General features: G+C 39.5%; 1 protein-coding gene across 1 annotated transcript; it reads left to right on the forward strand.

Moving 5' to 3' along the window:
• The first annotated feature begins 719 nt into the window (after positions 1–719).
• SELL (selectin L) lies at positions 720–21,989 on the forward strand. The gene is made up of 9 exons (XM_032161041.2): positions 720–891; positions 1,868–1,949; positions 3,581–3,967; positions 4,940–5,047; positions 7,637–7,822; positions 8,967–9,152; positions 10,717–10,845; positions 16,153–16,171; positions 20,874–21,989. Exons 1-9 carry the CDS (start codon positions 850–852, stop codon positions 20,890–20,892), a joined length of 1,158 nt encoding a protein of 385 aa, XP_032016932.1. The 5' UTR covers positions 720–849; the 3' UTR covers positions 20,893–21,989.
• Positions 21,990–25,906: the final 3,917 nt, after the last annotated feature.

Below are 25,906 nucleotides of genomic sequence, written 5' to 3' on the forward strand. Positions count from 1 at the left end.
ATATGGGTCCTAATTCCACATGCAGTCTTATAAAACCATCTCGTTTTATAGTCCAAGAATATTGAAGGTACTTGTAGGCTCCCAAACCTACATGGTGAAAAGCTAGAGAGCATGGGCTCTCTTCAGGGGTTAACTTCAGGAAGTGCCACTAACAAGGACCTCCACTAGGTGGTGAGCAAGGAAAGATGGAGGTGAAGGAACCGAAATGAGTCAAGTCCACTGCTTAGCTCTACTGAAGTTTTGCAAACATCATAAATTTGTCTGAAATGCAGTTTTGATTTGTTGTATTTGCAATTTCCAAGGGCCATTTACCACAGGTAGCCAAGAGTTAGTTTAGCATTTATGAAAAAGATAGGGGAGGGTGGTGGAAAAGAAGGAGGAGGAGGAGAGAGAGAAGGAGGAAGAGGAGAACAAGAACCAAACAAAAACAAGAACAAGAACAAGTAGAAGAAGAGGAGGAGGAGGAAAAAGTAGAGGAAGAAGAAGAACAACAACAACAACAATGAGGGAAAGAGGAGGAGGGGAACGAAAGACACATAGAAGAATGGAAGGAAGGATAGAAAGGAGGGATGGAAGAGAGAATCTAGTCACATTACTTTTCTGATCAGCAGTTCATTTTTGTCTCAGTGGGAGGGAATAGAGGCCAGTCTAGGAAAGGGGTGGGGAAAGAGGAAAGAGAAGTGGAGGAGGAAGGGGAGGGAAAAGGGGAGGAGGAGGAGGATGTGAGACTGGGTTAGAGAAATGAAAGAAAGCAAGGCTTTCTGTTGACATTCAGTGCAGTCTGTCTGCAGCACAGCACACTCCCCTTGGACAAGGACCTGAGACCCTTGTGCTAAGTCAAGAGGCTCAATGGGCTGCAGAAGAACTAGAGAAGGACCAAGCAAAGTTATGGTGAGCCTTTCAGCCTAAAAGATGTTTAGATGCTCAGATAGAAACTCTTGGGGTTGTAGAGGCAGGTGGCAAGGATAGGAAGCACCCTATTTCAATTCTGGTTTTAAATAATATAGAAACTAAAAATTTTCTCAGTCCCTCAAAAAAAGTGATCCCGAAATCTTTCTTCTCAGATATGTTGATTTCCTCTTCTTGACTTTGTCTCTGGGGAGACTCTTGAAGAAGTACTATTGAAATCAGATCTTTTGCAGTAAACACTGTGTCTACCTGAGAAGTGATAAGCTTCGGAAGATAGAATTTTTTTTTTAAATTATACTTTAAGTTCTAGGGTACAGGTGCACAACGTGCAGGTTTGTTACATATGTATACATGTGCCATGTTGGTGTGCTGCACCCATTAACTCGTCATTTACTTTAAGTATATTTTAAGGTGTGCAGGAAATCTGTGACTTTGTCATTTCAGTTGCTCAAAAAGGCATTTCTTTTTATTAAAAAAAGAAATATTTTCTTTCCTGGTGTCTGGCTAATTTTTTTTTTTTTTTAGGTATTTGAGGCATTGACCCATTATGATCAAGAGTGAGGCTATAACATTAAATATAAGCATCAATAGTTAATTAAGCACCAACAATACTTTAAAAAATATACATACTAAATATTAAATAGTTTTATCTAATAGCTCAGCAGAAAAGCAGGTATAAAAATTACCGAACCATAGAAAAAATTCAGGGCAGTACTGATTAGCAACTTGAGACTAAAGCGTGAAAATAAAATAGAACAAAACAAAACTATGCATCAGTTCTGATGTAAATTTAAAGTAATTTTTCATCTATGCCTGAGAAACCTGTTAACTCAGACAGGGTTAGTAGACATGTGTGTTTTATTTTGAATATTAAGAAAGTTGTAAGCACCTCCTCAAAGGCTATAAATGTGTGGTTTAAGAGTATAAATCTAAATATAATTTTGTATTTCATTTGCAGATATTTCCTTGGAAATGTCAGAGCACCCAGGGGGACTTATGGAACATCTTCAAGTTGTGGGGGTGGACGATGCTCTGTTGTGGTATGTTATGATATTTATATATCGCTAAGTCTATTTTACTTATGTTTTTTCTTAAATATCCACTGGTTATACATAGTCTAAGGGAAAATTATTTCACAGAGAGCTGTTAATTCTATCCCTTCTGTAAACATCTCTTTTCTTCTTACCTTTAGTTCTTCCCCAGAAACTCCTGAACACTATTTTTAACCTACAATAGCCCATGCTGTAGGGTTCAAATCCCAATAACCCCACAAAATCCTTCAATTATAAAGGAATAATGTTAATTAAGAAATCTCTGTTAAGGCACTTACAATCTGTACCAAATATTCAGCACCTCATTTTCTATTTTTTATTCATAGTTCAGTGTACATTAATGTCATTTCTACAATTACAATATGAGCTCATTAAGGGATGGGGCTTTATCATTTTTTGGTCCTTCTCCCACTGTTGTGACAAATTTTATATCTGATTCTTGAAGACTCTCCAGCAACAGCTTTGAACTTGGTTTCTCATTTCCTAAGTAAACTAATGTCTTCTTACTCCCTAGCCTGGATTTTCAGCTCTAGCCAAGCAAACATGCTAACTCTCCCCTTGACACATTCCTTATGCCATGTCTGCACTGTGTCACATGGAAACTTAGTGCTCCTTTCACACAACATGTATTTTCTGAGTCCCTACGATGTGTGAAATTTATGGTAGGCACTAAGGATACAGCAGTGGACACAACAGTTTTTTCCCTCTTAGAACTTGCATTCTAGTGGAATGCTCATTCAAAACTCTGTTCAAAATGTTTATTTTATGATGCTCTTTACCATCAATTATATCTGTTTCTTTACTGTATTAAATAGTGATTCATGTAGATCATACCATGCTTAGAATGCCATACATTATTATGAAGTCATTGTGTAATTATGTGTTTAATTAGATATCTTCAAAGCCCTCATATTTGATGGGTCTATATGTTTATTAAACATCATCAGTTGAGTCTCTTTGTGTATAGAACATGATCTAATCAATTTCATAATCCTATATCATTTGGCTTTATAAATTGCTCTTTTTAAAAATTATACAGTTAGATATATAAGAGTTGAGTGGTATATTGGGCTTTTCCAGAAGTAGTTCTTCCTATGGTAAAATAAAATTTTTTTTATATAAAAGAGATTACTTAAAAGTATGTCACTGTTCTTCCTGTCCTTATTATGCTTCTCCCATAGGTACATATGTGTTGGCCTTCAAGAAATGATTCCAGGATTAAAAAGTATACGTAAATTGTATAGTTATATGATATTACACTGTAATTAGTTGTAAATCATTAACAGCTACAATGAAAAAGAAATATGAATGTCTAAAATATGTTGGTTAAATTTCACCTGAAATAATTTTGAGAAAAAAATTAATAAGAAAATAAACCTAGAAAGCCACTAAATTTGTTTAAAATAGAACCTTAGATAAAAGCATCTTATAGTCAAGTCAGAAGGTCTAGGTTCTACTTCAAATCTGCAAACAACTATTCTGTAATCCTGAGATGGTCACATACACTCTTAGGCTCTGTTTCCTCATCTCTAAGTGTCTGGCTCAGCCTGGAGTAGTGCTAGGTTCTTTTTAGCTGTAACATTATGTAAGTCTGCATAGGTCACACTGATGTCTTGCAGATATCCTGGCACATCATGGAACCGACTGCTGGACTTACCATTATTCTGAAAAACCCATGAACTGGCAAAGGGCTAGAAGATTCTGCCGAGAGAATTACACAGATTTAGTTGCCATACAAAACAAGGCGGAAATTGAGTATCTGGAGAAGACTCTGCCTTTCAGTCGTTCTTACTACTGGATAGGAATCCGGAAGATAGGAGGAATATGGACGTGGGTGGGAACCAACAAATCTCTCACTGAAGAAGCAGAGAACTGGGGAGATGGTGAACCCAACAACAAGAAGAACAAGGAGGACTGTGTGGAGATCTATATCAAGAGAAAAAAAGATGCAGGCAAATGGAACGATGACGCCTGCCACAAACTAAAGGCAGCCCTCTGTTACACAGGTAGGGAGTGACAAGACGGCTATGTTGCCTCAGACTCAGGAAGGACAACGGTTAAGAGAATACTCAGATTTACCCCATGGAAAGGTGGGGGGATGAGAACAGCTGCTGGTTCATTCAAAAATACATCTAGCCCTCTATATAATCTTGCATGGTGTCACTTCTAAGAATTTTTGGTGTGTAAGATTTGTCCCTGTGCACAAAAGCTATACCCCTAAATCAAGTTACATCAAAATGATAGGTGTACGTAGGAAGTAAAGAGGAAGAACTAGACAATCAGTGCCTTTGATAATAAGGCAGGGGAGAAGAAGCTGACAGCTGGGGCCAGCTGGAAACTTAGGCTCACATCACCTCAGTTTTCACATTGTGAAGTAGAGAGTGTGGTGCTGCGTGCTTCCTTCTTGGTCTAACCTTATATAATTTTATATAAAAATTGCACTATCTTTGGTGTATGAATATTTCTGTAAAACCTTTTACAATGCCAAAACAGCCAGCATTTTCCAAGTGATGTTTTAATAGTGAACCATAGTTAATTTGGTCTCTTGTAAATTGGACTCTACTGTTTTAGCAAATTTTGACATTTTAATCTTTGTGATTTCTATAAAGAAAGGGATTGCCAAGAAATAATTGCATGCAGAAATGATTGAGGTCAGGTCATCATTTAACCTTCTCACTCATTAAAAACAAGTAATTTCAAGAGTTTCAAGGTATGCCACTAAGTTTCCTATAAGTGTTACAGAATATTAGTATTGGTAATTTCATTCCAAAAGCAAATAAATGCCTATGGCTATATGCTTAGTGTATTTTATAAGTAAAAATTTTAGCATATGATTTTTATGCTATGAATTTACAAATAAACCTTTCCTGATTATTTAAATCATCTCAGACAAAAGGTTATCTATGTCTAAAGAAGTGACTTTGAGTACTAAAATGTAATCACATTAAAATATTTTTTTTTTTCTGACCTCCTTAAAGCTTCTTGCCAGCCCTGGTCATGCAGTGGCCATGGAGAATGTGTAGAAATCATCAATAATTACACCTGCAACTGTGATGTGGGGTACTATGGGCCCAAGTGTCAGTTTGGTAAGTCTCTTTCCTTTCTTTGCTTCTTCTTAGATAAAGTCACAGGAATCATTATAGCTTATCATGGAAGCTGCTTGGAACAAAATGATACTAGCCACTCTGAGAAATGGGAAGTTTTGATCAGAAAGCTCTGCTTTCACAATATTGTTACCTTTCCGTAAAGATTTCATAAGTCAGCATGAAGTTTCGATTCACTTCTCAACAAGTCTTTCTGAGTACCACAAGAAACACAGTGTTGGGATAAAAGCTGTCAGGGTTACAATAAGGAATTAGCATGGTAGATTCTCGCTCTCAAGAAGCTCGCAATCTATTGAGCTTGTTAGATTAATTAGAACTCTAAGGTCTGGAAGAAACTATGCCATTTATCATTAGGAAGCTGAGTGACCCAGAAAGTAATCTTGCTTTTTCCTTCTAGTAGTTCCTTTCCTTCTTGCAGTTTACCACACTTAACACATGTGCTCTGTAGCACACTAACTTTGCTTGTGGCCTTCTCTCTCATTTTGCACATGGCCAAGAAACATGTCATCTTTAAGACATAGTTCAAAGACAGTTTCTTCTAGGAAGCTTTCTTAGTTCTGATAGCTCCACATATTTCTTCCTCATTTCTCCCACTTAACGTTGAAGTCATCTGTTCACTTGTCCATCTCCTCTGGTACTGAAAGCTTCTTGAGATCAGTAAGTGTCCTATTTATCATTGCACCTTTGGGATTCACAAAATGCTTGTATATATCAGGCACTTGCTTGTGAGCCTGAATTGAATTGGACAATTTAATTTTTTAAAAAAGCAATGTTTGTAAAGAATAAAGAATTAAAACCAAAATAAATTTAAATGTCAACCAACTGAAATAGATCTATAGATCTAACTCATTTCACTTGATCCCTGGGCCATGACTCCTTCCTAATACTTTACCTTCACCCCATTTTTGAACTCTATTTTTTAACCCTTATGTTATTGGTATGCCTATTTTACTCATTTTTAATTATTGGTATGCCTATTTCATTCATTTTTACCATTTTACTTTTTTTTTTTGTCTTGGTTTCTCTCATATCACTCTTTTCTCATTCTACCTGTGATCATTTCTCCTGAGATCCTTCATGAGCACTAATCCAGGACCATAAACTACTATAATTTCTCAGCTTTTGTCTTTTGTATATTGCTCTTCTGACTCTAATCTACACGTATCCTTTGGTCAAACTTACTGACTTTTGCGGACTCACGAATCTATGTGATCTTTGGACTGATAAGCCTATCTCCAGCTCTGAACTCAAATATGCTAAGGATGTCCTTTGGGATGTTTAAAAGACTATAAAACCAATTGTTCCCAGTCAGCTTTCCTTTTTGTATTTCTATCTCAGTATGTGGAATCACCATTTACATGGGCACCCTGGTATGAGACTCTCTTAACTCCCCCAACATTTATGCAGGGTAACATTCTACCATTTTTTACAACTTAGTGTTTTTCTAATTTGTCTTCCACTTGTCAACTCTACTACCATTGCCCTCATTATCTTTCTCCTAGATTCTTGCAATAGTTTATTAGATGAGTTCCACAACTTTAAATTAGCTCCCCTCAAATATATTATTCATACTACAGGGAGACTGATCAATTAAAAGCAATTAAAACACATCACACATACATGACAATCCACCCATTAATTTCTACCTACCATTTTGTCCTACAGGGTGAAATCTAAGCTCTTCAAGCCCCAGAGTAATGCTTGATATATAACAGATACTCTTTAAATCAATGAAAAAAGATAACATTTTCTCTTCGTTCCCATCTTTCTCCCTAATCTCATCTCATATAGTTTCCAAATACAAAAATCCTTCTGATTCCTTGAGTCCATTCTTCATTGAAGTCTCTAGAGCAAGGTAGCAATAATGGCTTAAATTTGACAGATGAGGAATAAGACATGAAAGTTGTACTGTTTACTAAACGGCATGGCAGGGTCTAAAATGTGAAAACTTTAATTTCCAAGTCTTAAATTTACCTATTGTACCACCAATCAGAACAGGGAAATAGATACAGTTTCTGGAGAGGGTTGTCAATATCAAAAGAGTTAAAATTCTGGAACTGAGCTAGAACAGAAGACAGAATTGAGGTCAAAATACTTCCTAGACTTTTATATTCTCTCCTTGCAAAGAAGGCTTATTATGGAGACCCACTTTTTCTCTGAACATCTTGCTCCCGATACTCTAGTAGACTCAGGGGCTCTGATGTGATAGTTATTTCCCGACTAAGCTGGTCATTCCCAGTTACACCTATTTGGGTTTAAGGATTCTCACTCCAGATAACACTGAAGATAATAATATGAAGACTAGCTAATGTTTAATTAGAATTTCTTATGAGTCAGGCTTTGTTCTAAGGTCCTTGACTTATGCTAATTGAATTATATTTAGTTTCCATATCAATTTGATAAAGATAACACAGTTTCATTATTCCTCTTATATAGATGAAGAAACTGAAGTTGGAGGGTTCAAGTAACCTTGTTTAAAGGCACATGGTTATCAAGTGGCAGGGCTAGGATTCAAATCCAGGCATCAGTTCCTCTTAACTCTTCCCCATACTGTTTCTTTCCCTATTGAAGTGATTCAGTGTGAGCCTTTGGAGGCCCCAGAGCTGGGTACCATGGCCTGTACTCACCCTTTGGGAAACTTCAGCTTCAGCTCACAGTGTGCCTTCAACTGCTCTGAGGGAACAAACTTAACTGGGATTGAAGAAACCACTTGTGGACCATTTGGAACCTGGTCATCTCCAGAACCAACCTGTCAAGGTGAGTAACTTCAGACTAGAGGCTTTGTCATGGCGATCCTGGGCTTACAGTCAGAACATTCAGCAGAAGTTTGCTGAGAAGTCAAACTTAGGAGCCTAATTTAACCTAACTTTGTTTAACCTACTGTGATGTTTTTCAAAGGATTTATTCTTACTAAAGTTTTTTGAAAAACCTCCCAAACAAAAAGTAAAAACCAAATACCTCTGGAGCCATCTCCCAGTGGGTAACATGATTTATAGCAATACAGCATGGTTATGTTGTGTTTTTTATTTTTCTCATTGCCATTGCATAAATAACATCTTGTTGAACCTCAGTTAAATTTTGGTTCTTCTCCTCTCAATAACACCTGTTTTATGTGGTGTCCTACTTAACACCAACCAATTTCCTTCCCAGGGTAGTGAAGGTCTTTCTTGGTTGTTTTATTTGGCTTATTCTTAAAATCATCTTTTACTTTTCCTTGTGCATAAACTTTTAGGAGAATAACAACTGAAAAACAAAAACACAATCTCTTGATCTTTTTAAGTTTGAAATATGGTAGGTTTTTTTTTCTTTTTTTTTTTTTTCATTTTTAACTGCCAACCTTATCTCCATATGGGAGAAAACCAATGTCATCTGAACTTGTGAAGTTTTGGTTAAATTTTCTACAAGTATGCTCCTGACGCATTAGTTTAAGTAGTTTAATTCTTAGAAGTGCTATCAAAATACCTTATTGAAATTATAAAACTGTCAACCCACCTACTGGAATTTACAGAAGTTGGACTTGCTTCAGTGAATTGGGATGTTTTTCAAAACGCTTGGGTAGATATCAGAACGGATGAAAAGGCAGAGATTCTCTGAGAATATCCCATAAGAGCCCTTGATCCAGAGGCCATATGGCGTGGTACTTCCAGCAGAAGGGGAGGGTCACCTTAGCTAGCCCAGCAGCCTGGAGTAGCCACTCCTCTCCCCACAGCTTTCAATGCTTCCTTGCCTTCATCTCTCATTCACCACCCACCATCATTCTCAAGAAAATAAAGCCTGGAAGCAATATCACAAGTAATGTAGTCAGGCAGCTTTGGCTAAAAATCCTTTGTTCAAGGGAGGGTCTCTACTCAGAAATACTGTTTTGTCTTTTTTTTTTTTTTTTTTTTTTTTTTCATTGAAGTGATTCAGTGTGAGCCTCTATCAGCACCAGATTTGGGGATCATGAACTGTAGCCATCCCCTGGCCAGCTTCAGCTTTACCTCTGCATGTACCTTCATCTGCTCAGAAGGAACTGAGTTAATTGGGAAGAAGAAAACCATTTGTGAATCATCTGGAATCTGGTCAAATCCTAGTCCAATATGTCAAAGTGAGTAAGCTTGTCCTGGAAAACTGAAGTCTTAAAGATGGAGCTGATGGATGAGCAGATATGAGGAAAGACATACATAAACATTTACCTGTTGTTTTGCTAAGAATATGTGGCCTAGAAATAAATTTGTATACTTAACTCACTGTAAAATCTTTGGTTGGTCTTTCCTCCTCCTTTAATGACAATCATTTCTTTTTTTCATTCTCACCTCTTGCCATCTTAACTCTTAAAATCTGAACTCACTGATTTACTTTCTACCCATTCTTCTATTCCACTACAATCTAACATTTCTGTTAGCCCGTTGAAATGCCTCTAAAAGGTCACTAATGACCACCTACTTCCCCAAATAATGGATACTCCTGAATTATCACTAAGCTAATGCCTCCCAAATCTATCTGTATGTGAGAAGAATCATGTCTTGTTCATCTTTGTATACCCTCCACCTGACACAGTGCCTGGCAGTAGGTGCTAAAGCAAATGCATGTTAAGCTAGCATGTGAAAGAATAGCTACCTATGTCTGCTCCTGAGACTATCTGCATGGATGACAAAAGTCTTTAAATGGTAGGATCTGCAGAAGCTGTCAGAAATGCTGATCTTTGTGTGCTGTGTGCCCAGGGCCAGGGAGTAGAGTGGATGAGCAGAGAGAGGCAGGGAGGCCTTTAGCAGAGGACTGTACATTAGGCCTATCAGAGACATTTCCCTTTAAGGTCTAGCTAGTGTTCATTTCCTCCTCATCTTCATCAAGCCAATAGGTACCCTCTGTCTGGAGCTCCTGGGAACTTAAGCCTTCTCTCCATCATATATTTGGGTGTGAGGATCAAATCACCTTGAAAATTTCATCAAAGTAATGGGAAGAACTAAGGATAGAATCAGACCCTCTGCCAATATGTAAAAAAGTAGATTCCTTCAAATGCTGGTATCAGGAGACAGATTTTTTTTATACCAGTATTTTCAAATAGAGGCTCCCAAATGAACTTAGTTTACACTTACAAGAGTATCTCTAAACACACCCTTTTACTTATTCGTGAAGGAAGTAGAGGGTAGTGGTAACTACTGCATTGGAAAGAAATTAGTGCAGGTCCTTGGCATGTAAAAAACAAGTGCTTATTTTTGCACAACTGCTTTAAAGTAAAAGCGTTAATGATTTCCTTTGACTGGTGAATTACCCAGTTCAGATCATTGGCTTTGATTTTTCCTGAAGTTATATTAGGCTTTTAGCTGTTCTCTGTGTTTCAGAGTTCCAGTCATTGAACAAGTCCATGGAGCTAAATACAATGATGACCATTCTTGCCAACATTTTTAGGTGCATTCCTAGGAACTCTACGAACCGCAAATCTGGGCATTGAGATTCTGTAGGCATTAGACTAGCAAGGCTGGTCCAGTCTTTGCCTATGCTGTAGACTCATCATGGGCCTTCCCACGCCAGTTTCCTCAACTGTCAAACGGCATCAAATGGGCTACTACTGGGAGATGTAAGAAGGAAAAAAGTCAAATATCATGAGATGGACTAAGGAAATAATGCTGGTGGTCTCATGCTATGTGCCTTACTGATTTCTCTTTCAGAATTGGACAAAAGTTTCTCGATGATTAAGGAGGGTGATTATAACCCCCTCTTCATTCCAGTGGCAGTCATGGTTACTGCATTCTCTGGGTTGGCATTTATCATTTGGCTGGCAAGGAGATTAAAAAAAGGTATGTGAGTTTAACTTCATATGAAAAGAACACAACTTTAAAGTGAAAAAGGAAAAAAAAAAGAAACCCACAGGAAATTAAGTGTGATAGATTCAACACAAGCAGGATGCCAAGCTTTACATTCTAGAGCCATCAGTCCCTGGAGACATGTAAATCAGCCCAGGACACACCTTCATTAAAACAGGTTGGCTCATTTTTGCTTTTCATCTGATAAACTTTTAAAAATGTCTATTACCTTCAAGGCAGCTTGCTAGGCTGATAACAACTAAGTGAGATATTCTAATGGTTCTTTGCTCTTATGTAATTCTTTAATACTTTTTTTTTTTTTTTTTTTTGAGACGGAGCCTCACTCTGTTACCAGGCTAGAGTGCAGTGGCACAATCTAAGCTCACTGCAACCTCCGCCTTCTGGGTTCAAGCTATTCTCCCACCTCAGCCTCCCAAGTAGCTGGGACTACAGGAGCGTGCCACCATGCCCAGCTAATTTTTTGTATTTTTAGTAGACACAGGGTTTCACTGTGTTAGCCAGAGTGGTCTCGATCTCCTGACCTCATAATCTGCCTGCCTCGGCCTCCCAAAGGGCTTGGATTATAGGTGTGAGCCACCACGCCCAGTCTGCTCTTAATTAATTCTGAAAAAATGACACACAATCTCTGTCCTCTAAAAGCCTACATGCCTTGGATTTCAAAGCTACAATTCCACAAGGAAGTGGGTCTAATGTCCACTAAGGTTTCAAGGCACTGCTCCCAAATACCTGACCTCTTCAAGAGTCACCTGATTCCTAACACATGGGCATTGCATTAACCCTGGGAGAAATTCCCATGTGTTCTCCCAAGTATCTATTTACCAAGGCCACAGCTCTAACCAAATGCACCATATATGCTTTCCCTCCATCCATCACTGGAGAGGAAAAGAGAAGGAGGACTGCCTTGAGAAGTTAACATCTGCTGCCCAGATTATCACTCCCTTTACCTTAAGGCATGAGTGTGTCTCAGCCTTAAAGTGTGAGCAACCCACTAGCCTGCAGCAGGACTTGGGTGTGTGGTGCCACATTTGGCCAAACTCACCTGGAAGAACCATTCAAGACTGTAACATTCATGGACATTGGGCAGCTTTTAAGATATACCTGTTTTGGCCAGGTGTGGTGGCTCATGCCTGTAATCCCAGCACTTTGGGAGGCTGAGGCGGGCGGATCATGAGGTCAGCAGTTCAAAACCAGCCTGGCCAACATGGTGAAACCCTGTCTCTACTAAAAATACAAAAATTAGCCAGGTGTGGTGGCGGGCACCTGTAATCCCAGCTACTCGGGAGGCTGAGACAGGAGAATCACTTGAACCCAGGAGGCGGAGGTTGCAGTGAGCCGAGACCGTGCCATTGCACTCCAGCCTGGTGACAGAGTGAGACTCCATCTCAACAACAACAAAAAAAGATATATCTGTTTCAAGTTCAGGGATGATCTCAAAACAATTGCTAACCAACTGCTCTGTGTTGCCTTTCTGTGGAGTCAGTTGATTGTCATTTTAATTTTCCTTCCGTCAAATTAGTTAGTATGTATTCTGTTCACTGAATACGGTATGTAGAGATTGCCCTCTGTCCATTTACACTGGCAATTACAAAAATATTATTTATCAGTCCCTAATTGCGTGCCACTCTGATCTTATCTTTCATTTAAATTTGAGAATAGTGGGTGCTAGGTAAGTTTTCTAACCAATCCAGAAAGACAAAATGTGTGTGGGGGGGTGGGAATTGTTGGTATGCAAGAACTTCATTAGCTATGTATAACCTGAGCAGTTAAAATGTCCTTGCCCTTACTATAAATTCTGTGCTGATTGAATCTCACTATCTTATAGTATTATACAGTACTAAGTACTATACAGTACCAAGTATAAGTATCAAGTACTGCATTAAGGCAAAAGAAGAATGACAGTTTTCTCCAACCACGGATTATTCTTTCCATTGAGACTTCAAGGCCTGACCCCAATCATCCTGTCTTTCTTCCTACCTTGGGTGATGATGGCAGAACTGACGGATAGAGAACAGGGTGGGTTATTACACACTGCCCCCTGGGATAAGGTGGCTATTATCTAAATAATTTTAAGGACTTTGGTGCTGTAAGTCACCTTTTTTTAAAATTTTATTTATTTATTTATTTTGAGACGGAGTCTCGCTCTGTCACCCAGGCTGGAGTGCAGTGGCGCAATCTCGGCTCACTGCAAGCTCCGCCTCCCGGGTTCACGCCATTCTCCCGCCTCAGCCTCTCCGAGTAGCTGGGACTACAGGCGCCCGCCACCATGCCCGGCTAATTTTTTTGTGTTTTTAGTAGAGACGGGGTTTCACTGTGGTCTTGATCTCCTGACCTCGTGATCCGCTCGCCTCGGCCTCCCAAAGTGCTGGGATTACAAGCGTGAGCCACCGCGCCCGGCCGTAAGTCACCTTAATAAGGAAGCTATTTATTTCCGAATTCTAAAATCTTTTAATAAGTGTTTGTAGAATCAAAAGAATAGAATCAAACTCACTTGTACGTAGTGAGGGGTTAGCTGGCTAAGGCTGTTTTATAAGCAAGGGTAAAAAAATTAGTGGGGTTGTTTTTAAATTTTTTACCTTGGAGTCATTTCTGTACAAGATCTCAAACCGATAACTTGAAAACTGCTGTGGGAATCAGTGTGGGGCAAACAGGAAACAGATAACGGGCAGTTAGGCTAGTTACGGTTATGCCAACAAAGAAAACAGAAGCCCCAAAAGATCACTGGCTTGGTAGCAAGCTCAGGGTATCTTTAAGGTAACATTAAATAGTCTTCATCTGTGGGCCAGGCACCGTGGCTCTCACCTATAATCCCAGCACTTTTGGAGGCTGAGGCAGGAGTATTACTTGAGCCCACGAGTTCAAGACCAGCCCGGGCAACATGGCAAAACCACATCTCTACACAAATACAAAAAATTAGTCAGGCATGGTAGCATGCACATGTAGTCCCAGCAACCCAGGAGACTGAGGTGGGAGGATCACTTGAACCAGGAGGTCAAGGCTGCAGTAAGCCATGACAGCAACACTGCACTCCAGCCTGGGCAACAGAGTGAGGCCCTGTCTCAAAAAAAAAAAAAAAAAAAAAAGTCTTCATTTATAAAACATCTTCCATTTTCACCGACTTACAAATGATTCTGCTTTCCAAAGATTTTAGTTGTAGGTTGGTCCTTTAAAACATGAAGAATATTTTTCCTATAGAGACAATGGTAGAAATAATGGCTACATTCCCAGGCTAAATCTAAGACAAAATATAGTTCATGGCATTTACAAGGATAAAAGTAAAAAGTCATAAATCTCTATGTGTGTGTTTAGGGGGGTGTGTGTGTGTGTGTATATGTACATATACACAGAGAGAGAGAGAGAGAGAATTTATAGGCTTTTTGGGTTCTAATCGCTAGAAAAAGGGCACAGGTAACTATTTAGAGCATGGTAGCCAATGAAGTGACTAGAGTCTTCACCCCTATTCTTCTGTCCTCAGATGAATCTTCTGACTCTAGCACTTTGTCCCCTGCCCTAGTAGTCTTAGTATGGAGACTTTCGCTCCTTTCTTTTAGGAAAGGAATAAGGAACGGCTCCAGAAACATGTGTGCTTGTGCATGGGCTCATCTAGACACATTTTGTGCTCCTGGCACTATCATTCTCTGATTAGTCACCACCATTGGCCCTGTTTGGTAAATGAGGAAACCAGGGCAATGATGTTTTAGGCCAAATCTCGAAAATCCCATATCAGCAGGACCCAGAGTCAGAGATTAGACTCCAATCCAGATACATCTTCTAAAATCATTGGTCTTCAGATTTGTGAACTGTTTTTTTCCTCGGTTGGAAGAATTTCCCACCAGAACCAACACACAGGGTTAGACCAGGGCATGAAACTGAACACATGCCCCCTTAGTTCCCTTTTCTTCAAAATGAAACTCTCTCAGTAGGAACAGATTCTTACTCATCTATTGCTGTTAGGGTCATCGTCCCTAAAAAAAATATTTATATGAAGTTAACCAGAATCTGAAATTAATTCAGATTTGATTCTCCCTGCTCAAGTGCACTTGGTTATTAGCAGGCTGAATTTTAGAAGAAAAGGTTTCAAATAGTAGTCTTTAATACTTTAAAAGATTAAAACAGTAATGGAACACTGTCTAAGTGCTAGGACCTGAACTAAATACTTGGAATATATTTTATCAACCCAGTGAGGATGATACAATTATTATGCCTCTTTAACAGATGAAGAAATTGTAGTTTAGAAAAGAAAGTAGCTGTTCAAAGACACACTACACTACAGGTGGCAAAATAGGGCTTGCACCTGGGTGGGATGATTCTAGAATGCCAGTTTACAGCCACTGCAATATATTGCCTCCCAAATGATTCTTTCTGCTCAAAGAGTTTTTTTTTTTTTAAGTTATCTACTTATTTATATTCTGCTTTTTTCAAAAAGAATGTGAGAACAGTACAAAATGTGTTCCGTATAGCAAATTAAAATTAATTAAAAAGTAAAAAAGAAAGCCAAATTTGGGCAACCCGCTTGGGTCCCCTTCTATGCTGTGGAAGCTTTATTCTTTCACTCTTCACAATAATAAATAAGCTTTATGTTTCACTGAGTCAAAAAAAAAAAAAGAAAGCCAAATTTAAACTTAGGGTATAAAAATCATTTGGAACCGAGGTTGAAGTTACAGCACAAAAATATATGTCACAAAGTTCTATATACTTGGTAAGAGAGGGTCTCAGATCTAGCTCTGAGTTTCCTTACAGCCAGTCAAAGGAGAACCATGTGATATTCCTTGTGTTTGTAAGATGAAAACACAGTTACTCAGATGAGGCTGCACAATTCCTACCAACAAGACCAAAGTGAAATTCTCTTGTGGATTCTCATAGAGATGATGCTGCGAGCTATAATGGCATATAGTTTTACAGTATTAGCAGCTGTCCCTCAAGGGAAGAATCTGCAGGTAGGATGAGATGACAGATTGGGAAGGGATAAACACTTGAATGGACATATTGGGTCTCGCCACCAGGCAATTTAGCCTACACTTCTGTCTTCTTGAGTAGCATGGAGAATGGAATGGAAACCTCAAGAGGCATCTGCATCAACATGTCTGTTCTGTATGAGTGTCTACCACTGTTTATTAAGCCAGTTCCTCAAATCTCCTTTGACACAGATAGTGTCCACCTAACAAATACCTAAATATACTTCAAAAGACAGTTTTGAGAGTGGGAGTCTTCCTCCTCCCTTACTTTAAAAACTTTAAATTGTCTAATTTTTGCTAATGCCATTTCTCCATTTTCTATTTTCAGGCAAGAAATCCAAGAAAAGGTAAGTTTTATTAGTGGCGAGGAGTTTCCACATCTGCTGATTCCTTCTCTACTTCCTTAAGTTACTTCCTGCTCTAGCTAGACACATTAATCCCATAGCAGTTTATTTACGGGGTCCTCATCCAAATGACCAGATAAGGTGATAAATCTACTAGCTTCCTTTCAGAGCTGTGCTTTTTGGTGCTAGTGGAGCTGAATGAGTGAATGAATGAACAAACAAGTAATCCCTAAAGAAAAGGGCAGTTTATGTAAAGGGAGATTTTTCTGATTATCTCAGAATTTTTTCTGAGGGTTAAAAACATTGTGGTGTGTTCTTCTTGTTCTTAAATATATTATTTAAGAAATATTCAGTTGAACAAGCACTTGTTGAGAAATGAATAAATGCTTATTCAGTTGACTATTTGCATTCAATTGCTCTAACAGGCATTGCCCTTCAGAAACGTGGGAAAGATAGGGAGCATGAATTCTACCTACAGCTTCCCCAAGGAGGCAAGTATTTTTCAGTTTGGTCTTGAAGCTCAAATTTCTTCTACTGGAGAAATAGCACAGTGGGAGGAGATGCAGACATGTGAAAGTTGATGGCCCACCTGGCAGAAATGAAGATGGCAAAATATTTCTCAGTATCTAGGGTTTAGTGACTTGCTCTGGAATTTTGGGAAGGAGAGTGTAAGTAAAATAAACTATGAAAGGAAGACTTTGGTGACATATTCAGTACCCAGCTGGACAACTGAGCTTCCTTTAAAATGCTAGAAATGAAGTGAGATGATTTCTGAAGGGATTGGGTGCTGGTTTGGGCAACCATCCTACCAACCACAAATTTAGTATGGGCCATTGCTTAGAATGCAAAGGAAAAAGTGGGGAAAGATGAGGCACCAGAAGCCAGATCATAAACTAATTTATAAGCCATGTGATACGGGCTTTATCTTGCGGTCTTTTGGGATATCACTAAAGGGGTTTAAACAGTGAGCAGCCTTGCCTCTGGCATCTTATAAGGTCACCCTGCAGAGCAGTATGGCAAGTATGGGAGACAGGTGAGCCTGGATTCAAAGAGACTTGTTTTGGAGGCATTTGAAGTTATTAGGTTAAAACTGATGGCGCCTGTCTAGGGAACTAGTAGTAAGACTGGGTTCATGAAATAAGAGGAGGTGATATTAACTGAATGTGTCTGTTAATTGGCTAAAAGTGAGAGAGAAGAATCAAATTATCATCTTTCTCACCTGGAAACTGGCAGATGGTAGTCCTGTTTACTTCTGAGAAGGGAACATAAAAGAATGAGAGGTTTCGGAGGTAAAGATCGTGGGTTCAGTTTTGTATTGAGCTTTGGGTGTATGCACATCATTCACTGTGGTTCATTGGACCTATCCAAAGCACAGAGGCTATGTTGGGGCAGGAGAGGCGGATTTGGGTCCCTCACATTTCAGGAGGTAACTGCCATCTCAGGAGTGGGTACGATCATCCAGGGAGGGTGTGAGTGCTCTGAGAATGGAATAGGACCTGGGAGAGAGGATGGGAGCCAGAGGAACGTCATTATCTAATAAGTCAGCTAAGGAAAAGGGAAATGAAAAGAGGTTGCCAGGCAGGGAGAAGGAAGAGGAGGAAGAGTGTGGGGTAATGAACGCCAAGGAAAGAAAGAAAGGGGAACGGTTTCAAACATCGCCAGGAGAACCAGTAAGTATCCCCTGGATGCAACAAGGGTGTCAGTGGGGAGACTATTTTCAGTGCAGACATCAAGACGGAGGTCAGATGGCCAAGCATTGAGCATCACTGGGGATGAGAAAGTAGGACAGAACAAGCAGTCATCTTTTTTAAAATGTTTGGCTGTGAAGGAGAAATGGGGCAGGCGTAACTGGATGAGGATGTACGATCAGTGGAGGTTCTTTTTAATTACTCTGTCTTCTCTTTACTAGTGTAAATGAAGTCTAGTGAGGAAAGGCTTCTTTCTCTGGGCTGGTCTCCCTATGTCTGTGGCAGGAAACCCACAAGATGTGAAGATTTCCTTCAAACTCGCACCAACTGAGTGAAAGTATTTTCTGGCACAATCTACCCAGAGCTGTTTTCTGGCTACGGAACCACCTGTTTTAATTGCCACTAGATGGAAGCAGATCAACTAGATTTTTTTTTTTTTTAAAGATGTCCTTGAGGCACAGGAAGAGAGACTGGCTGGAAGAATATTAGCAAAAAGCTAATTACCATGCTAAGCAAATTGCTATATTAAGTTTAATGGTTCACTGATTTTTTATAATCAGTCAATTAATAGTTGTTTATTGAACATTTTTGTGTTAGAAACTGCTAAGCTTTCTTGAGACACCAAGAGGAGTAAGCCTGGTCCCTGATTTCAGGAAAATTATTACCTACCTGGGGAGTTAAGACAGGAATATAGAAAGAAAAAAATCAGAAAAATACAAGGCAGAGCATGGTAATGGCCAATGGGTGCTATATTTAAGAAAGAAAAGGTCATTTGGCTTGGTGATTATAGAAAATCTTATAAAGAAGGTTGCTTATGAAGAATAGATAGGATTTAGGTATATGGAGAAAAGCAGGAAAGGAAGGCAGTCTGTAGGAAGGAAATTATGTAAGCAGTGGTATGGTAGTGAGACTATGAAAACAGTTTTCAGGGGCCAGTGAGCAGAACTTTCTTGAGCCCATGGCTTATTGAGGAGTTGTGGAGTCGAAGTTGGAAAGGAAGGCTTGCCCCAACAACATAAGTCTTGAATCCTTCACCAGATGGTCCAGAAAGGCTTAGCAAAGAAGAATTATTTGCCCAGTATTGACCAAGGCTGTATTAATTCATAAGAATCACAGAATTTTAGGTCTGGATAAGATCTTGGTGGATATCACATTCAAACTCTTTTTGTAGTTGACCTAATTAAGTAACTTTTCTATAGGCCTTGAGCAAGTGACAGAGTTAGTTACAATAATCATAAACCTTTATCAAATATTAATTCCATGTTGTGCACTATTATGAATGGTTTACGTGTCTTAAATCATGAAATATGCCTTTAAGTCTGTGGGAGAAGGGTCTATTAACATCTTCATTACTGATAAAGAAACAGGCACAGAGAAATAAAATAGCCTGAGGTCACAATAAATGGCAATGCTGAGATCCATGCTCATTTGGATCCAGTAATCATGCTCTTAACATGTATGCTTTTAGAACTCAAGACCCTTGACTGCCAGCTTAGAGTGGCAAGTCCCAGACACCCTCATTTTCCAGTAATGTGATCTTTTTTCACACTGAAACCATTGTGTGATGGCACTGAGGAAGGGTGGGGTAGAAGTACGGTGTGTTTTTAGAACAAGTCAAAGGTAAAACGAATACTATCACACTGAACACTGTGAGCCTTTTTTTTTTTAAGTTCTTGGGTGAATTTTCATAGTAGTTTGTGTTCATTTCTATTAGCTTTTGAATGGTGAATGAATGACTCCTTGGGCATTTGTGGTTTCATTTCTTGCTGGGTTATTTTGACTCTTCTGCAAAATGACTCTGTTTATCACCTCATTTGGTTTCTACTGTCTAAATTCTGGCAGGGTAGAAGCTACACCCAAGATACACAGGAAGATATGATGCCAACCTCAAAGGAGGGCATATGTGAAATTTTGTTTTCAGAAACATTTTTTTCTCTATTTTGGCAAGCACATTTGCAGCTGCTGAACTGTGGTTTACCCTGACAGTTCATCATGAGACCAGCTCCTCAGAATCTGGTTCTCCCTTTGAAAGGTGCTATGAAGACATACCACATTTCATTCTCTCTTTGTCCTTTCCAAGAATAAGACAGTTGTGTCTCACAAAAAAAGTGTCACTTATTTCTTTAAACTAAATGTGTTACCATCTCATTAAATTATATCCCAGGATATAATTTATCATGAGTTTATAACTACCACTATTTCATGAGTTTAAATTTTCTCCAATTTCGCTTTCCATTTAAGCATGCCTTCTAATTTCTTGACTTTCCACTGCTCAAAATCAATCTACGGCCGGGTGCGGTGGCTCACGCCTGTAATCCCAGCACTTTGGGAGGCTGTGGCAGGTGGATCATGAGGTCAGGAGTTTGAGATTAGCCTGGCCAATATGGTGAAACCCCATCTCTACTAAAAATACAAAAATTAGCTGGGTGTGGTGGCATGTGCCTGTAGTCCCAGCTACTCAGGAAGTTGAGGCGGAAGAATTGCTTGAACCCAGGAGGCCGCGGTTGCATGAGTTGCCACCGTGCCACTGCACTCCAGACTGGGCAACAGAGTGAGACTCCGTCTCAAAAAAATAAAAATAAATAAAAATAAACATAAATTTAAAAAATCAATCTACACTGTCTTTCAGACTCATTAGATCTGGAGACAAAGACCGTATGTACCACAAAAATTTCTCCAACTAGAGTCTGTGGGCCAGTGGCATAAGCATCACTAAAGAGCTTGTTAAGGGTACAGAATCTCAGGCTCCACTCAGACCTACTGAATCAGAGTCTGCATTTTAACACCATCTCTGAGTGGTAAGCACATGAAAGTCTGAGAAGTGCTGCTACTAGGGTTTGCTTACATTCGTTCATCTTCAAAGGTTCCTAAAGCCCGGCCTCTTGTCTGAGATTTCCAGCTGAAAGCATTTCCTTGCTCCTCTTCTCATCTCTAATGAATATTTACCTTTACTACTAACACTCCAAGTTTTGCAATTTTTAAACTCTTAAGTTTATTATCTTTTGTTTTTCTTTCAGTATGGATGACCCATATTAAATCGCCCTCAGTGAAAGAAAATTCTTGGAATACTAAAAATCATGGGATCCTTTAAATCCTTCCATGAAACGTTTTGCATGGTGGCACCTCCTACATCAGACATGAAGTGTGTTTCCTTCAGCGCATCTGGAAAGATTTCTACCTGACCAACAGCTCCTTCTGCTTTCATTTTGTCCCTCATTTATCCCTCAACCCCCAGCCCACAGGTGTTTATACAGCTCAGCTTTGTGTCTTTTCTGAGGAGAAACAAATAAGACCATAAAGGGAAAGGATTCATGTGGAATATAAAGATGGCTGACTTTGCTCTTTCTTGACTCTTGTTTTCGGTTTCAATTCAGTGCTGTACTTGATGACAGACACTTCTAAATGAAGTGAAAATTTGATACATATGTGAATATGGTCTCAGTTTTCTTGCAGATCAAATTTCACATTGTCTTCTGTATACTGTGGAGGTACACTCTTATAAAAAGTTCAAAAAGTCTACGCTCTCCTTGCTTTCTAACTCCAGTGAAGTAATGGGGTCCTGCTCAAGTTGAAAGAGTCCTATTTGCACTGTAGCCTCACCATCTGTGAATTGGACCACCCTATTTAACTGGCTTCAGCCTCCCCACCTTCTTCAGCCGCCTCTCTTTTTCAATTCCTAGCATCTCATGAGTGCCAAGCAAAAGGACAGGAGAGAGAAATAGCCTGCACTGTTTTTTAGTTTGGGGGTTTTGCTGTTTATGAGACCCATTCTTATTTCTTATAGTCAATGTTTATTTTATCATGATATTATTAGTAAGAAAACATCACTGAAATGCTAGCTGCAAGTGACATCTCTTTGATGTTATATGGAAGAATTAAAACAGGTGGAGAAATTCCTTGATTCACAATGAAATGCTCTCCTTTCTCCTGCCCCCAGACCTTTTATCCACTTACCTAGATTCTACATATTCTTTAAATTTCATCTCAGGCCTCCCTCAACCCTACCACTTCTTTTATAACTAGTTCTTAACTAATCCAACCCATGATGAGCTCCTCTTCCTGGCTTCTTACTGAAAGGTTACCCTGTAACATGCAATTTTGCATTTGAATAAAGCCTGCTTTTTAAGTGTTAACTAGTTTGCCTAGTTTGTTATTTTGAAAATTATCGTATGTTTTGTTTTCTCCCCAGTGAGATTGTATGCTCCTTCAGGGCAGAGTTTGTGTCAGATCCCTGGAGTGTCTAGTGCATTACTTGACACTCAATAAATGAATGTTCAAATAAATCAGAAAGAGCATACAGTGTACTGCTGATATAAGTTTCAGCAAACCCTCTTTCTCTATGGCATCTGATGACCTGGGCAGATATCACCTAATGTCAAGAGCTGAATTCTTATGAGAGAATAGAGCCCTATCAGAAGCTAGCTGGAAATACCTCCTTTTCCCATGGCCAATACAAATTTCATACAAATTTGCATACATTATGAGAATAATTTTTCGGTAATGATTACGCTTTTCTTTCTCAAAAACATCTCAGATTCTGTATTATAGCAAGAGCTGTTGCAAAAGATTCTCCGTATAGTACACTGTAAATCTTGGGTGTGCAAATCACATTCATGTGGTTTAGGGTACATCCCCTGGAGTTGTACAGTGCACACATGCACAGACACACATGGCAACCCTGATCGAAAATGTTTATTCGACTAACACATCAGGGCCAAGGAACCCAAATGGACACTACTCCTTGTAATTATGATGTATATAGATTTAAAAATAAAGTTCTATATTCAAGCTCTAGGATTCCTATATGATCTTAGGAATTGCATAATAGTAATCACATAAATAAAGATTCATAATATAAATTTCTCCAGAAACCTTGGTCTTAACCTCCCTGAGACTTACTTCCTATGCCCATAAAACAAGAATGAAATTTGCCTTGCTTACCCCACAGGGTTATTGTGATGGTACCTTAAGTATGAAACTGCTGTGTGAACTGAATGTGAAACACGGACTTTTTTTTTTTTTTTTCTCACTCAAATCTTACCTTTCATGCTTTCGTGGTAAAGATTCTCGTTCTTATCCTAAGGCTGGAAGAGACGGAGCTCTGAGTCCTTATCCTGAGATTAGAAGCCAGGAAGTCTTTCACTTGTGTTCCAATAGGAATTAAGCCCTCAGATTTTCACCACACAGGGTCAGCTCTGCCCCCTGCACTTCTGCTTGGGGGAGGTGGAAGGGCCTGGGACAGGGAGTCAGAGGCATCAGTGGGAACCCTGCCTCTGTCTCTGTGATGTGACCCTGGCCAGTTGTTACTCTCTCTGAACTTCAGATTTATTTATGGAATGGGGATCCCATTATCTTCGTCACATGATTGTGCTCCACATTTTATGAAATAACTCCTCCCATCCTTTACTCAGAGTACCAAGTTCATGAAATTGACAGAGACCCAGGAACACAGAATTATTCATTCCTTCTGATTTGTTCACCCAAGATCAATGTGCCTGGGCTGTATGATTGTAGCTTCCTATAGAAATAGTTCACCAAATTAAAATCTAATTTTTAAAAAATTAGCTGGGCATGGTAGCACATACCTGTAGTCCTAGCTAGTCAGGAAGCTGAGGCAGAAGGATTGCTTGAGCTCTAATGATTTAATGAGAATAGAAAGAAGCAAGAAAGAGGCTTCTTGTCCAAATTGCACTGTGGAAAATGAATAAATGTATTCTTTAGACATCTATATTTTTCTCCTTAAACTTCTTCCTATCTGCCAGTTGACTTCTCTCTACAGTTCTTTCTCCACAGTTCTTTGCATTGCCCTCTTTCAACTTCAGCAATTTGATTTTTCCCTTCTGTTCAAATGTCCTATTATGGACATTTTGTGGTGATGGCCTGGATACGGTTTTGTATGAATTGAGAAACTAAATGGAAGACACAAGGTCTGCATAAAAGAAGGAGAAAAACAGGTATTAAAGGACTAAGAATTGAGAGAACCCAGGACATCTAACTAGAGAGTACCCAAGAGGGTTCAGCATAATTACTTGCTTGATTGGCAAGGTTTTTGGCTCTATCCTTGAGTTTTCTTTATGTTGTCATATACCAGGCCAGATTGATTTAGGTAAAAGCAACACTCTTCATTTAAAAATATACAGAGTCCCCTTTTTTAGCAGTGAGTAAATTGAGGCCTCGGCGATTTTGGAGGAAAGAGAAATTGTAAAGCCAGCAATTGTTTGTTAAAGAAGGATTAGAAACGGCTAGGAGAGAGTGAGTGAGATTGATAGTGTGGTGGAGATAGCTGGGGAGAGGTAGAGGATGGCATAAGAATGGGAACGAGAATAAGAGTGAATATAAAAGTAAAGAAAAGGGCTTCATTAGGGTGAAAGTACTGGAGTGTACCTTGTCACTGAAGATCTTCTATCCACCTTAAGAGAGACTTAAGGGTGGCTATTTCAGGTAAAAACCAGGAGATATCAGTTATGATAGTTTGGAGGAAAAGTATAAATCAGCACTGTAAAAAAGGGCAGGGCATTTACAAGTAGTTGAGAATGGTGAATAGGAGTATGAATAGACAGAAGATTGTAGGGATGACAAGTTTTTGGGGCACAGTTCAAGTTGGGCTGGTGTCTGGAATGAGACTGGGGCATAATAAAAGGGAGCATTCATACAGAAGCTTAAATGGGCTGTACCTTGTAGCATTTCGAGGACAGGCTCAAATTCTGAGAATGGCAAGTGGTGAAAGTACTGTCCAGTCCTTTTTAAGCTGGAGGCTGAGCTTGGTGAGGTGTGATTTTAAAAGACCATTAGTCCATTCTACCTTTCCTAAAGATTGAGGACGGTAAGGGGTATGAAGGTTCCACTGAATACCAAAAGCCTGAGAAACTGCTTGCGTGCTTTGACTAGTAAAGGCTGGTCCATTATCAAACTGTATAGAGGTGGGAAGGCCAAACTGAGGAACTATGTCTGACAGAAGGGAAAAAATGACCGTGGTGGCCTTCTCAGGCCCTGTGGGAAAGGCCTCTACCTATCCAGCGAAAGTGTCTACCAAGACCAAGAGGTATTTTAGTCTCCTGATTTGGGGCATGTGAGTAAAGTCAATTTGCCAGTCCTGGGCAGGGGCAAATTCCCAAGCTTGATGTATAGGGAAGGGAGGGGGCCTGAACAATCCCTGAGGAGTAGTAGAAGAGCAGATGGAACACTGAGAAGTGATTTCCTTGAGGATCGATTTCCATGATGGAAAGGAAATGAGAGGTTCTAAGAAGCAGGCTAGTGGCTTGTAACCTACATGGAAGAGGTCATGAAGTGACAATAGAATAGAATGGGCCTGTGAGGCTGGAAGGAGATATTTTCCTTGGTCCAAGAACCATTTTCCTTGTGTGGGAAGAGATTGATAGGTGGAAATTTCAGTGGGACAGTAGGTGAGCGTGACCAATGAGAAAGAGAAAAACTGGCCATGAGGTACAGAAGTAGGAACTCTAGCTACTTTTTTAGCTACCTTATCAGCATAAGCGTTGCCCTGAGTGATGGGATCTGATGCCTTTTAATGGCTCTTGCAGTGAATAACTCCAGCTTCCTTTGGAAGAAAGCGGCCTTGAGAAGAGTTTTTATTAAAGAGGCATTAACGATGGAGGACCTTTGCGTAGTGAGGAAACCTTTTTCTGACCATATAACAGCATAGTGGTGCAGGATATGGAAGGCCTGTTTAGAGTCAGTATAAATATTGACACGTAGTCACTTCACAAGAGTGAGGGCTCCAGTTAAGGCAATGAGTTCAGCTTGCTGAGAGGTAGTGGAGGGAGACAGAGCGTTAGTCTCAGTGATAGATATGGAAGATACTATAGCATAGGCTGCCTTTGTTGGTGAGTGGCAATTAGGCCTGGTGGAACTGCCATCAATAAACCAAGTATGATCAGGGTGAGGAACAGGAAAGAAGGAAATATGGGGAAATGGCATGAATGTCAGGTGGATTAGAGAGATACAGTCTTGGGGGTCAGGTGTAGTATCCGGAATAATGTGGGAGGCCAGCCTAAAGCAGTAAGGTCAAGTTGTTTGGACAGAAAGGCTA

The sequence above is a fragment of the Hylobates moloch genome, unplaced genomic scaffold, assembly GCF_009828535.3.
Source record: "Hylobates moloch isolate HMO894 unplaced genomic scaffold, HMol_V3 SCAFFOLD_8, whole genome shotgun sequence".
NCBI lineage: Eukaryota > Metazoa > Chordata > Mammalia > Primates > Hylobatidae > Hylobates > Hylobates moloch.